The sequence below is a fragment of the Natator depressus genome, chromosome 11 (assembly GCF_965152275.1).
Source record: "Natator depressus isolate rNatDep1 chromosome 11, rNatDep2.hap1, whole genome shotgun sequence".
NCBI classification, from domain to species: domain Eukaryota; kingdom Metazoa; phylum Chordata; order Testudines; family Cheloniidae; genus Natator; species Natator depressus.
The window spans coordinates 49378713-49392165 of NC_134244.1; the positions used below are offsets into that span (position 1 = coordinate 49378713).

Below are 13453 nucleotides of genomic sequence, written 5' to 3' on the forward strand. Positions count from 1 at the left end.
CTTTCTTCTGTCCATATGTGACCCAGTACCCTGACGGGATGTACCTACCCTGTGACAGTACAAGACACAGGGATGCAGATATACACTAAGGTTAATGGGAGTTGTGTGGCTAAATTCCTATGCATTATCTTAAAAATTTACTCCTCAGATGACAGACTCTTTTCCTTTGGTCTGTACTCTGAAAATGAATGCAATTTTTGTTAAATTACCCAAGAGCTCCTTGTCCAATGTCAGATAGCAGCCCACCAACTTTTAGAAAATGAGTTGTCATTTAACCATAATATGTCTTGTATATTGTTTTTACGTCAATGGAAATGTATAGGAAAAGAGTTAGAATGTCAGCAGAGAAAGAATGGCTTTAATATAATTCAATATTATAAATAGGTTCTTTGTGTTAAATCTTTTTTATTGAAAATGACAGGTTCAGTCTTAGTATTTCAGCAATATGTAAATACTAGTTGGACATAATTTGATATAACTAGATAAACTAGTTGCTCCAATTAATTTCAGATAAATTAAAGACCCTGATATTTGGCCCCCTGTAGCCTCTCAAACATATTAAGTTCCCCTTTTTTTGGCAGAAGTTAATTGGAGGTTAAAAAATGGTGCATCAAACTTTGATTGTTCTTTAATGGTGTGATTCTACTCTGAAAAGCAACTAAAAATAGCATTGTGGATTCCTATGTTTAGTGTAAGTGAGATGTGTATGTCAAATCTGCTTACTTTACAGTACTCTGAAGCCCACTTTGTAGTCTCAGTTAAAATTTGAATATTTTATTTCAATATTGTAACTTGTAAGTCTTTCCTGTTCTCTCAGAAATTCTATTATATCCTTGACTAGCCAACTAAGAGCTGTAAGTTTTTTTTAAAATTATTAGTGTTTTTGCAATAAATATTTCAGCTTTCAGCTTAACTTTATTCACCTCAGCTTAGTTATTGGAGCTGATTCTCGGACTCCATTAAGCCAGTCCAGTGGTGTAAAGGACCTTTAAACTTGGTAGAAACAGCCTCTAGGGAATACACTAATGGAAAATAAAAACTCAGACAAAAAGCATGAGTTTAAAACTATAAAAATATAGCTGTTTTCTAAATATTTCATACATTCTTTATGTTATGACTTGTTGTTCAGTGGAATTCCTTCCATTAATAAAGCTACTTCTGTAGTTTTAAGGCTCAGAGGCTTATGCTTAGGTGGTCTTGCTAGAAGCCTTCTTTGCTGTCTGGCTTTTCCCACACACTTATTGTCCCTTTTTGGGAACGTAAAGCCAATTGTACCCCCCAAATTATCCTCAAAGTTCAATTTCCCAGGAAATCTTACACATGCTGAAATTTCATGGTTATTCCTGTCTTCAAAAGCAACTACTTTGTTTGGGTTAGCATGGTCAGCGTGGTACACTTTTGCTCCTTTCTCTTTATTGGTACAAGTTCCATTTAAGCCTCTCGTACCATTAGAAATTGCATCTTTACTAGATGTAACAGAATAGGATTTTTGAGAGAGTATTTTCTGGAAAGGCTTATGGGCTAAATCCTTACCATGCCTGGAAAACTGTAGACTTAAATTTCTATCAATGTTGTGCTGACTAGAATCAGAATCTCCTAAATGAAAGTAGCTTAAACCATTTAAAGTTAAACCCTGTTGAGAATGTGGTGGATCTTTATTGTTATGAAGTCTCTGGAGGCTATCTTGAGATTTTTCAAGTGTATGGCCTAATAGTGTTTGCTTGAAGAACAATCCAATTCCAGGTATGAAAAGCTCTGGTTCCATCTGCTTTACAAGTTTGGTAGTATTTGTCTGAGATCCTGGCTGACTGACATTACGAATGGCTGATATATCCTTCCAGGTTAATGGATTATACACAATATATCCATCAATAGGACATGCATTTTTTCGGTGCAATAACCAGTTGTCAATACATTCTCTGTGGAACTTAAAAAAGAGAGTCAGTTAAGATACATGGAGCTGTGTCCTGATAATTATCAACAATATAATAATTAATCCAACTTGGAAGAATACTACAGAAGTAATTATTCTTGCATGCAAAAAGGATATTCTAAGGAGTCGAATTCTTCTCTCTTACCATTATAAACCAGAAGTACCTTCACTGGAGCTACATTAGTGGAGCTACATTAGTGTATAATTGGCATATTCCTTTCATGTAAAAAGTCCCAACCCTAATTTACTATGGAAAATGCCTTACCTCAACTTAGATTGGCTGCTGTAAATCAATACATTTATTGATGTGCTTCAGATTTCAAATACATTTTAACTATCTCCCTTGAAGAAAATAGTTGCACCTATGCTCACTGATCTACAGACTCAATGTTGACTTTCAGTATTTTTCTTTTAGCCTAATTCTCCTGGCACTTCACTTGCACTCTTTCTAGAAATCTATAAAAGATACTAACTATAGATGTTAGATTAATATTTGTTTGTGTACTTTCAGGCAACACTGGCTTTTCTTTTTACAGGATGGTGTGAATTGCTATAAAAATAGTTGTTCATGTTTGTCAACTAGAAGATCCCCAGCAGTTATGCAAATCCGAAAAAGGATGTCTTCTATGGGCTTCCTAAGGTGTGCTGGAGAAGGGAAGGGACTTCTCCTGCAGCCTACTTATAATGCACGCGGTAGGGTATTAGAGTGGTCTAATCAGATAGGTATTCCCAAACCATGGCATTTACACAAATGTTTGCCAATTTGTTGCAAGACATCTGAGTTTCAGAGGAGTGAAGCTCTTTTCTACAAATGTATATTGAGAGAACTCTAAGGTTAAAAAGCTAAGCACTCCAAAGTCAAGAAATACTATAGGTTCCATTTCAGGAAACCCCTCAGAGCACAGGTCAGAGATGTTCCTCCCTCCAAAGGAGAAAAAGAATTTGCTCACGGGGTATGTCTTCACTGCAGGAAAAAAAAAATCCTAACTTGGGTTGAAATAGCAGTGAAGACCTGTCAATTCTGCTTTTTAACTTGGGTTGCAGTGTTGTAGCTGTGTTGGTCCCAAGATATTAGAAAGACAAGGTCGGTGAGGTAATATTTTTTATTTGATCAACTGCTGTTGGTGAAAGAAACAAGCTTTTGAGCTTACACAGGACTCTTCTTCAGGTCTTGGAAACGTACTCAGGTTAGGTCTACGCTACAAACTTGTATCAGTGCAACTGCCCTGCTGTAGCACTTCTGGTGAAGATGCTTTAAGCTGATGGGACAGTGCTCTCCCGTCAGCTTAATAACTCCACCTCCATGAGAAGCGGTAGCTATGTCGGCGAGAGAAGCTCTCCCACTAACACAGCACTGTCTACACGAGGGATGGGGGAGTTAATGTTGGTATAACTACGTCGCTCAGGGGGGTGGATTTTTCACAGCCCTGAGCAACACAGTTATTCCAAAGTAAGTGCGTAATGTAGTCCTGGCCTCAGTGTCACAGCTAAATACAAGATGTAACATATTGTTTAACATAAGTAGTTAACACGTATTTCAAGGGACCATTCAAGGTGAAGTGGGTGGTTAGCACCCCTCCAGTCATAGAAAGGAAAGGAAGGAGAGAACTACTGGGAGGAAGTTGTTAGTAGGTTATATATTGTTGTAATAAGTCATAAATCCAGTATTTCTATTCAGTCCATGATTTTTAGTGTCTAGCAAAGATTTATGAATTTAAGCTCCCAGGCTCGTCTTTTGAAAGTGTTGTACAGGAAGAGGACAAAGAGGTCAGATTTAGAGTGATCGCTTTGTGAAAAGTGTTCACCCGTAGGGGACGTGGTAGTTTTGTCTTTTATCATTTTCCTGTGCAAGTTCATTTGAAAGTGTAGTGATTGTCTGGTTTCACCCACATAGTACCTATAGAGGCATTTAGGGCACTGGATGAGGTACGCTACATGTTGTGATAGACATGTGTAGAACCCATGGATCATGAAAGGTGTGTTGTGGGGGGTGTTAATCATTGTAGCAGTGGAGATATGTCTGCAGGTTTTGCATCTGTTCTGGAAGGGTGTGGTGCCCCTTTGAGTTGGTGTGTCCTGGTCTGTGGGGAGATTTGCTTCTGACTATGAGGCTGGAGAGGCTGGGCGTAATTGTTGCAATTTATGGTTTATTACAACAATCTATAGCCCACTGACTCTTCCCCCCCCCCCCCAGCTGTTCCCCACCCCTTCTTTTCCTCCCTATGACTGGAAAGGTGTTACGGCCCACTTCACCCTGAATGTTTCCTTCAAATATATTAACTACTTATATTAAACAATCTGTTCCATCCTGTATATAGTTGTGACACTGAGGCTACGGCTACACTACAGAGCTCACAGCAGCGCACCTGCACCGATGCAGCTGGGCTGCTGTAACGCTGCTAGTGCAGATGCTCTAAGCTGATGGGAGAGAACTTATTCATACCCCTGAGTGACGTTTTTATGCCGACATAAGCTGTAGTGGAGACATAGCTTGAGTAAGCTTTCCCAGAGATGAAGAAAAGCTCTGTGTAGGCATGAAAGCTTCTCTCTCACCAACAGAAGTTGAAGAATAAAAGATTACCTCACCCACCTTGTCTCGAATATCCTGGGACTGACACGCCTACAACAACCCTGCACACAGAATACTTCACATATTCCCTCCAATGCTTACATTTTCATCAACTTTGCAGAAGAGAATAAGAAGTGTCTAGACTATGTTAAAGAGCTGAACCACAAGCATGAACACACAGGCTAACAGTGAGATTTTGGCATGAACATTGGGTTTTGGGTTCAGTAAAATTTAGAGCCTTTAGTTTTCTCTACCTTGTGATTACATGGCAAGAGTCTTGCACACTGACCAAGGCAAAAGATCTTCAAGCAGAGCCTACATTGGAGACCTGGAGCAAGAAAGTTGCTACATTTTCTAATCCACATCATAGGTAAAGATTTTACAATGTGCTTTGGGATGCAACTGGATCTAAACAGAAAATACAGAACATGTTTTTAGTACATAGTAGGAAAATAGCAATAGAAACTGAAACTTTCAAAATGGCAGGCTAGTTTTGGTGATGGGACTATCACTTTACAGGCTGATGGTTCAATAGATTAATGTGTTTGGCCACTATTACTGAGGCCCTGATCTTGCTACAAAACCATCATCAGTGGACCCTTAATCTCCGCAGAAGAGAGGCCATTATGATAATCTAGTCTGACCTTCTGTGTTATACAGGTGAGAGAATTTCACTCAAGTAATTCTTGCATCAAGCCTATAACTTTTGGTTGAAATATTATTATCTCCTTTTTATTTCTGGGAGAACCAAGGCACAAAAGGGGTCAAGTGAGTTGCTCAAGGTCACATAGGGAGCTTGTGCTGAGCCCAGAAATTAATCCTTATGTTCTGAGGCCCAGGCTAGTGTCTTAACCACAAGGCTATACTTCCTCACTAAGACTTTCTGTGAGGTGTACACAGATTTTGTTTGCATGTATGGATCCTGTTGCAGATAGTGCACTACAGCAGTATTCTGTTCTAGTACAAAGTGGTACAATGCTAGCTCTTAGTTATCAATGAACTGCAAAGAGTTTGATTTCAATAAGCACATCAATTCAATGCATATTTATCCAAATCTTTTTCATTTGCAAACCCGGCTGGTAAGCCTATTTTCATAAGGTTTTCTTATGATATTGCTGGTACTTTCTCTTTCCACTCAGAAATTCCACAAACACATTAAATCTTTTAAATGCATAGTTTTTGCTTTTTGCTGGCAGATTTTGTTACAGCTATTCAAAGGGTAGTTCATAATGTGACGGTTTCAAATGTTTTTCCAAGGCTCAAGCCATTAGTCTCTAAACACAGGTGAGAAGAATCGCACTCACCTGCAAGGTGCATTTAAAATTTTATTTTAACAAGATTAAGAAGATACAAAGTTAATACACATCTGGTTTCTCTAAAGCATTTCCTGTTACCCTTTACAGGATCATTTCTATAAACAAAAGTAAATATTAATCAATTGGAAAAAAAATTGTTTTTAAAGAATGTTGAAATTGATTACATTAAATAATATGAAAATTTTATTATCTTACTTCTCCTGAAGATGTAACATCTCTTCTTTAGAATTACTGCCTGGATTAATGCTTTTTAAATTTCCTCCTGGAGTTGACAATTGTGAAACTTGGTCAAGTGACCTCCACCTCTGATTTCTCTTCTGTTGAATACAGAAAGAGCTAATGAAAGATCACAGAATATGGTGCAATACGTAATTGAGAAAAAGACCTCCAATTTTCAGTAGCCAAAATATGAGTTTCTCTTTTCATGATTTACAAAACCATAAACAATTTAACAAATTTTTTCTGTAGCAACAAAAACAGATTAATCGCCATTCTGACTGAAGTCCCTGTATTTTAAGAGGCTCTCTTGTTGTATGAGGTTTTGCAAAAGCTCTGAAGTGCTGTGCTGTCTTTCACAACAGTGAGGACAATCTTGGCCCTTATGTCTAACAAACAAAAAAACCCAAACAAACTTATCCTTATGGATGGTAAACTTGAAGAGTTAATATTTCTGGGTCTTTAGAAGCAAAGCTGCAGAAAAATCAAATGTATACACTTGAACCTGCCATTGAACCTATGGCAATCCTCATTCACACGGTTTGTGCCTTGACTCTACACAGTGAATTAATGATGTAAAAATTAGTTAACTATGGAAATGCACCAACTGATAATAGGCTAGATCACGGCCCAAGACTTTTAGATCCTGGGGTAGGGCACAGTGGAAGGCCAAGCTAGACGACAGTGATAACCCCATGCCTTAGATCTAGGTCTGTGCTCCCAGCACTCCCCTGACACTGTGGTTCCAATATAGCCATGCTGACTGGGCTCCTCCAACTAGTGGCTGTCCTGAGCATTTTTAAAAGGATGATCCTACCACGGAGTGGGGCTCCAAGAAGTTAATACAGTATGGTTCTGTATTTTTTTTCATAGAAAATACCACTGGACATGAGGGCCAGGAGAGGGGATGATGGCATTCAGTCCCCCAGCCCTGAAATGACCCATTATCTGTCTGTTCCCAGGTTCTGCAGAGTAATTTGAAAGGTCCAGAGCAAGACAGAAGACAAATAGTACAGAGGCAGCTGTCATGTTGTCTTCCTCACCCCCACAATTGAGCCTATTTTGAAGTACCATTTCAGTTTATGGTTCTATTCCTTCCTCACTATTTAAGTATTTCATAGTGGTCTACAGTCCATCACAGGTAATCCCAGTCATTGTTAACAGTGGTTTTTATTTTTAAAAAACAAGATCAGCTTTACATTCCTATATAAAATGTTTTCTATGTCTGACCATTAGAGAGCTTTGGATATGATGCAATAAAATATAGTTCTGTACCTGTCGAAAGGTGAAAACATGTGGAGGATGGCAAACGCTAGTGAAGCATTCATGGCATAGGTGATATTCACTACACTCAGTGCACCTAAAAACCAAAAATATAAGGTAGTTAGAGTGGAATGTTAAGTTTAGGAGAACTTATTAATGTATGAAAAACCTTTGTTGAAAATTCTACTATTTAGTATCAGGAAGTCCCATATTACAGTATAAAATTATCCGAACTCAAGCCCATTTCACCAGTGAAAGTTTTTAGAAAATAAAACCTGTTGCTTTCTTTCTGGCTGAATTCTATACAAAAGTGAATAGTGTATGCCAGTGTTGTGGGGGTCCACAGACTAATTCAAAGGGGTCAGCGAAAAGTTGTCATTACAACAGAACAGTGGTTTTCAACCTGTGGTATGCAGACCCCTGGATGTCCGTGAACTATGGCTTAACTTTCCAAAGGGGTCCTGTACCTCCATTCAAAGTTTTTTAGGGGTCTGCTAAAGAAAAATCCATTGGTGGATTCTATACTTGAAGGAGAAAACCCATATACATTCCTTCAGCTTGCTGTACAGCAACATTTCTGTATTTTTCTCCTAAGTATACTAAAGCTCATGATGAAGTGGCACATGCACACTGTTCAAGAAGGTTTCAGAGTAGCAGCCGTGTTAGTCTGTATTCGCAAAAAGAAAAGGAGTACTTGTGGCACCTTAGAGACTAACCAATTTATTTGAGCATAAGCTTTCGTGAGCTACAGCTCACTTCATCGGATGCTCAAATAAATTGGTTAGTCTCTAAGGTGCCACAAGTACTCCTTTTCTTTTTACTGTTCAAGAAGTAATTCAAGATGAAGGAATCCTGGAGGATGCTCTTCTCAGTAAGAAGGGCAAGGGGGGGAGGGAAAAAGCAAACCTTGTGGCCACATGCTGCAGGGGAGGATGGGCAAAATATTTTCCAAAGGTGATTTTGGGTTGAACAATCACTTTTTAAAATACATTATTTAAAATAACTTGATGGCTGTCTATATTTATTGAAAAGAAGATTCTAGCGGAACAGTATTTCATTTAAAACACAAATGGTTCAACATAGCTTTGGTACATTTGACCTTGATGCAGTTCTCACCACAGCTGATCTGAAGGAAAAAGCAACTAGTCAGCACAATGACCCTGATTTGGAAAACAATTACATGAATAATATGAGAGAGGCAAGCTGTCGAGGAAATCTTTTAGTGGATCAATTTCTGTTGGTGAAACAGACAAGCTGTGGAGCTACACAGAGCATCCATCACTAGACACACGAGAGGCCAGTGCTTTTGCAAGCTGAGAAAGATGAGTCCTTCAACCAAGGAGGGGTTGAAGTCTCTGGAAACTGAAAATAGGTGAGAAATGGGCTTAGGCAAAGATCCTTCACCTTGGAAGACAAGGGTAGCCAGCATCGTGTACTTCTGTGGAAGGTCCAGATCGAGGGAAAAGTCAGTCATAACTGAGAAGAATACTGGTGAGAGACAACCGTCTTGAACAAAGCCTGTACCTAGCTAGATTAAGTTTTAGATGCGTTTTCAGATTTTTTTTTCTTTTAAGGGCATGTCTATGCTATAAAATTAAGTCGACTTAAGTAAGGTCGACCTGCAGCCACTGCAGTAATTAAACTGGCTCTTGATGTCCACACTCTGCCCTTCTGTAGGCAGTGTGTGTCCTCACCAGGAGTGCTTGCACGGACTTAAGTGGGGCATTGTGGGGCACTGAAAGCCAGAGCCCTGGCACTGAGAGCCCTGGCCGTCTGTCCTAGGTGGGGTGGTGGGGCTTGGGCTGTCAAAGGCAGCAACGAGCAATGTAAGCAATGCAGTGTCTTACATGGACGGTGTGTTGACCTAACTACATTGACCTAATCTCTACGCCTCTTGCAGATGTGGTGTTAGTACATCGCCACAGCAGGTGAGTTAAATTGGCAGGAGGAACATTGTAGTGTAGATGCTTACAAAGTTAGGTTGATATAAGCTGCCTTACATTGACCTAACTCTGTAGTGTAGACCAGGCCTAACCCTTTCTAACTTTATTCCTTTTACTTGGTGTCATTTAACCTTTGTCCTATTATTAAAAAATAAAATCAATTTATTATAAACAAACTCAGTGATGTGTTTGCAGGGAATGGTGTATTTACCCCAATAAACAAGCTGTGATGTGCTTTTGTCTCTTTAAAGGAACACACAAACCTTATTATTTCTCTGAACTGTCCAGGAAAGGGCTAGACATTGCAGAGTACATGGTTTGAGGAAAATTTGGGACTGGGCATGTATTGAGGTCACCTTGGTCTTAACCAAGGCTTGTGGAAGCCAGAGAGGGGCCGTCAACAGGCTGCTGAGTTGCTCAACCAGGGCTGGCTGCGTAGTGCACAGACACTTGACCTGCATGCTTGTTGCTGGCTGTGAACATCCCAAACTGGGATCTACAGTGGCAAGGCATTGTGAGGCACACTGGGTTAAAGGGTAAGAGATGACAACCCCTCCCTGGACTGCACCTTCCTGAACCCTGTGTGTCCTCACCCACCTTGTCTCTCTAATATCTTGGCACAAACACAGCTACAACACCACTGCAAACACAAATAATTTTACTCTCATCACTGGCAATGCAACATCTTGTGTGAGTAAAGTTATTTGTGTGTTTCAGTGGATATAGCCATATTTCTTCAGATGAAATGCATTACACTAAGGAATTCTGAGGTGCTGACTCAACCTCATACATCATTGAGCTAAAGATCCCATTAGGATTCTGTTACACCGATCACTGTAATGTAAATTGACCAGAAATCAGCACCAAGGGGTTGAGTGTAAAATCAGACTTGAACCAAAGTCATCTAACCCACAGAGAAACATTGGTTGGTTATAATAAAGACAAAGGGGAAATAAGTAGTAAAGTATAGATTGTTACAAGGAATTGTACGGTTAAACTAGAAGTGTTTTAAAAGTACATACTTGTAGCATTTTCCCTCAATTGGAAATGCTCTGCAGTTATTACAGGGGAGTCCAAGGTGTTTGTCAAGTCTCACTTTCTCTGCTGCAGTCACAAGCTGAGTGGAGTTCCTGAATTCTTCTAAAATGAGCTTTAATGGTGCAAATTCTTCTCTACAGAGGGGACACTTCACCACAGAGTCACTCTCCAATTCACCCTGGTGATCAGCCCAAATCTTCATACATGTGATGTGAACGTTGTTTCCACAGCTGTACCTACAAAAAGTAAGGTTATGTCTATACAATCTTAAGTCAACATATTTTAGGTCAACTTACAGCCACCACATTAATTACTGCAGTGGCTGATGTCCACACTACCTTCCTTCTGTCAGTGGTGCATGTCCTCAGCAGAAGTGCTTCCACCAACTGAAGAGGGGCAATGTGGAGGACTGAGAGTCAGGGGTCTCAGCTCCACGAAGCTCCCCACTGGGAGTCCAGCTGCCGCCTGGGGCTTCTTGCTTCCATGCTCTCAGCTGGGAGCAGGGACAGGACAGGGGGCAGACAACAGGGGTTTCTCGGCTCTGATGGGGAGATTCGTGCCTAGAATCCGGTCAGCTGCTATGCTCCTGGTGGTGAGCGGGGAGCCAGGACCCCAAGGGGCAGCAGGGCTCCAAGCGAGGAACAAGGAGCCGGGAAGCAACCCAGCTTGGAGTGGAGACAGGGCAGCAGTCTGGCTGGGGAGCCAGGAGCCGGCTTTCTTGTCAATTTCATGAAATTGACAAGAATGACAGCCAATGTAAGGAACTCAGTGTCTACACAGACACTGCAGCATCTTAACTACACTGACATAAGTCCGACGCCTCTTGTTGAGGTGCTTTTATTATGTCTGCATAGCAGCGTGTACACTTCTACTGTTTTGTCGACGAAAGCTGACTTTTGTCGACAAAACTGTAGAGTATAGACAAGGTCTGAAACAGGCATCAATTACTGTACCCTGTCCATAAACATTTAGAAAATCCAGTATCATTAATACAATAGTTTTTCAGCTACAGTGCAACAGTCATGCACTACTACTGCTTTGTTTCAAAGAGCATTTATAAAAAAAAAAAAGCCATTGGTAAAAATTAACTATTTAAAATTATGATTTTTACATGTCAAGACCAGCCCTCCACTGGGATCCTTGCAACATTAACTGTGTAGAAACTTGCTATCATTAGCTAATACAACAAACTTTTTCTGAGTTTCCACCATGAAAACAAACTAGAAAAACTATATATCTAACCTGCAGTAAGTGATGGGAAACATTTTCTTTAGTAGCTCTTCCTGGCAAATAGGACAGACAGCCTCTGCATCAATTTCTTTCTGATTAATGTATCCATCATCCTCTTTCTGAAATGTTTTGGTGGAGAGAGTGTTTGCTCTTGGGGAGAGGGTCTGTTCTTGCTGTAATCGCTGAAGCATGTCATTGATCTCTCCTTCCAGAAGACCCAGCTGAAAAGCATCTATAGAAAACTCAGATTAAAGCTCTTTGGCAAAAATTTTACATTTACTAATACTCAGCTATAATAACTGTCAGGCTAAATCATCTGCAGTGAACCAACTCTGTCAGTGCTTCTAGTGCCAGAAATGTTGTAAATCTTCATTTCTCATTTGCAATTTGTAATGATAGTTTTGTACAACTTCACATCTAAATCTGATCTTTATGGCAAAATTGGTTCAAAGGTTTTTCTGTACAACTCAAGTCAGGTTTCCTGAAACAGCACCAAAATATGGTGGTGTATATGTATTAGCTATGATCAGAAGCAACTCAAAACAGCAGCTATTAATTTATTCCAGGAGACCCATCACCCCCAGAATCTGTGTGGCACAAACATGGCTAGAAGGGAGTTTCACTTACTGTAATGAGTAGTACTAGGTGCCGTGCAGAATCTGTCCAAGTGCAAAATGGATTATATGTTTGCCAAATCAATGAAGTACTTGGATCTGAAAATGTTTTAGGGTACTCTGAGTGGGATATGTGCTTTATTAAATCACATGATCTTCTACTCTAAGGCCCTGAAAGTGTTGCAAATGACTAGATTTTTCTTTAAGTATTTTACAGTGGTACCTTTAGCAGCAGTATTACAGATAGGAAAAAGGTATCATGTTTCAGAATTCTGAAAATGCCCCAAAGCATAAAAATGTTGGTATGTTAGTTAGCGGAAAACAATCATTGATCTAAAAGCTGAGCTTATCCAACCTCCAGAGAACTTTGCCTTTAAACTCTATATGCAAGATAAAACAAGCAAGCAAAAATAATTATACTTACATTCATGGTTTCTTGGAATTTTGAATTTTTTCAACAATATCCTAACAATGATAATAAGATAACCATCAGCTGCTGCTTGTGGAAGTCAACTAAAGCTAACTACTGGCTATTACTTTCAACTTTACTGTGACGTTGCACTCCATAATGTTTTATGGAAATATGCTTATGAGTGTGAATATGCTTATGAGTAACTGGAATATGCTTTAGGCAAAAGGTCTCTTGTAAGGTATCATTACAAAGCTTATAATCTACTGAGTGTGTTCATCCTATTTGTATGCATGTATCATTATTGTATCGGAAACTAGAAATATGAGGTATAACTCTGAGGTCCTATTGTAATTATGCAAACTGTGGGCCATTAATGGTGGTTTAGAATCTTGATGGCTCCCACTGACTAGGACAATTGGTTGTAAATGGCTCTGTTTACTTGCAAACCTTCCTGGGTGCGTGTGGGCCAGCCCTGGAAGAATGGAGGCTGGGGTCCCACAGGACATGTGAACGTGTCACCTGATACTGGAATCCATATTAAATCTGTTGCTTTTCCTTTTAGAAGGAGAAGTGGGGACCCAGAGAGACAAAAGATTCCCGCCTTGTGCCAAAGCTATAAAAGGGGGGTGGAACAGAACAAAGGGGGCGGCCAGTCATGAGAACACCTAGTTTCCACCTAAAGATGTCTGCTGCAACTAACAAAGACTGTACTTGGGGAGAGGATTGGGCCCAGACTGGGAAGGAGTCTAATCTGTGAAAGAAGCGTATTGGAACATCTCTGCGGGTGAGATTTTACATTTACTGTAAACAGTTTCTTAATGTATTACGCTTAGACTGTGTGTTTTTGCTTTATTTTGCTTGGTGACTTGCTTTGTTCCATCTGTTATTACTGGAAACCACTTAAATCCTACTTTTTATT

At 39.8% G+C, this 13453-nt stretch overlaps 1 protein-coding gene across 1 annotated transcript in view; it reads right to left on the reverse strand.

Annotated features, from left to right (window-relative positions):
* Positions 1 to 395: 395 nt before the first annotated feature.
* ZSWIM2 (zinc finger SWIM-type containing 2) overlaps positions 396 to 13453 on the reverse strand; it is a 50866-nt gene continuing 37808 nt past the window's right edge. The window contains 7 exon segments of the mRNA XM_074967292.1: positions 396 to 1927; positions 4757 to 4910; positions 6014 to 6135; positions 7310 to 7394; positions 10263 to 10514; positions 11521 to 11740; positions 12547 to 12587. Coding sequence (XP_074823393.1) covers positions 1112 to 1927; positions 4757 to 4910; positions 6014 to 6135; positions 7310 to 7394; positions 10263 to 10514; positions 11521 to 11740; positions 12547 to 12587 — 1690 coding nt within the window. The 3' untranslated portion in view covers positions 396 to 1111.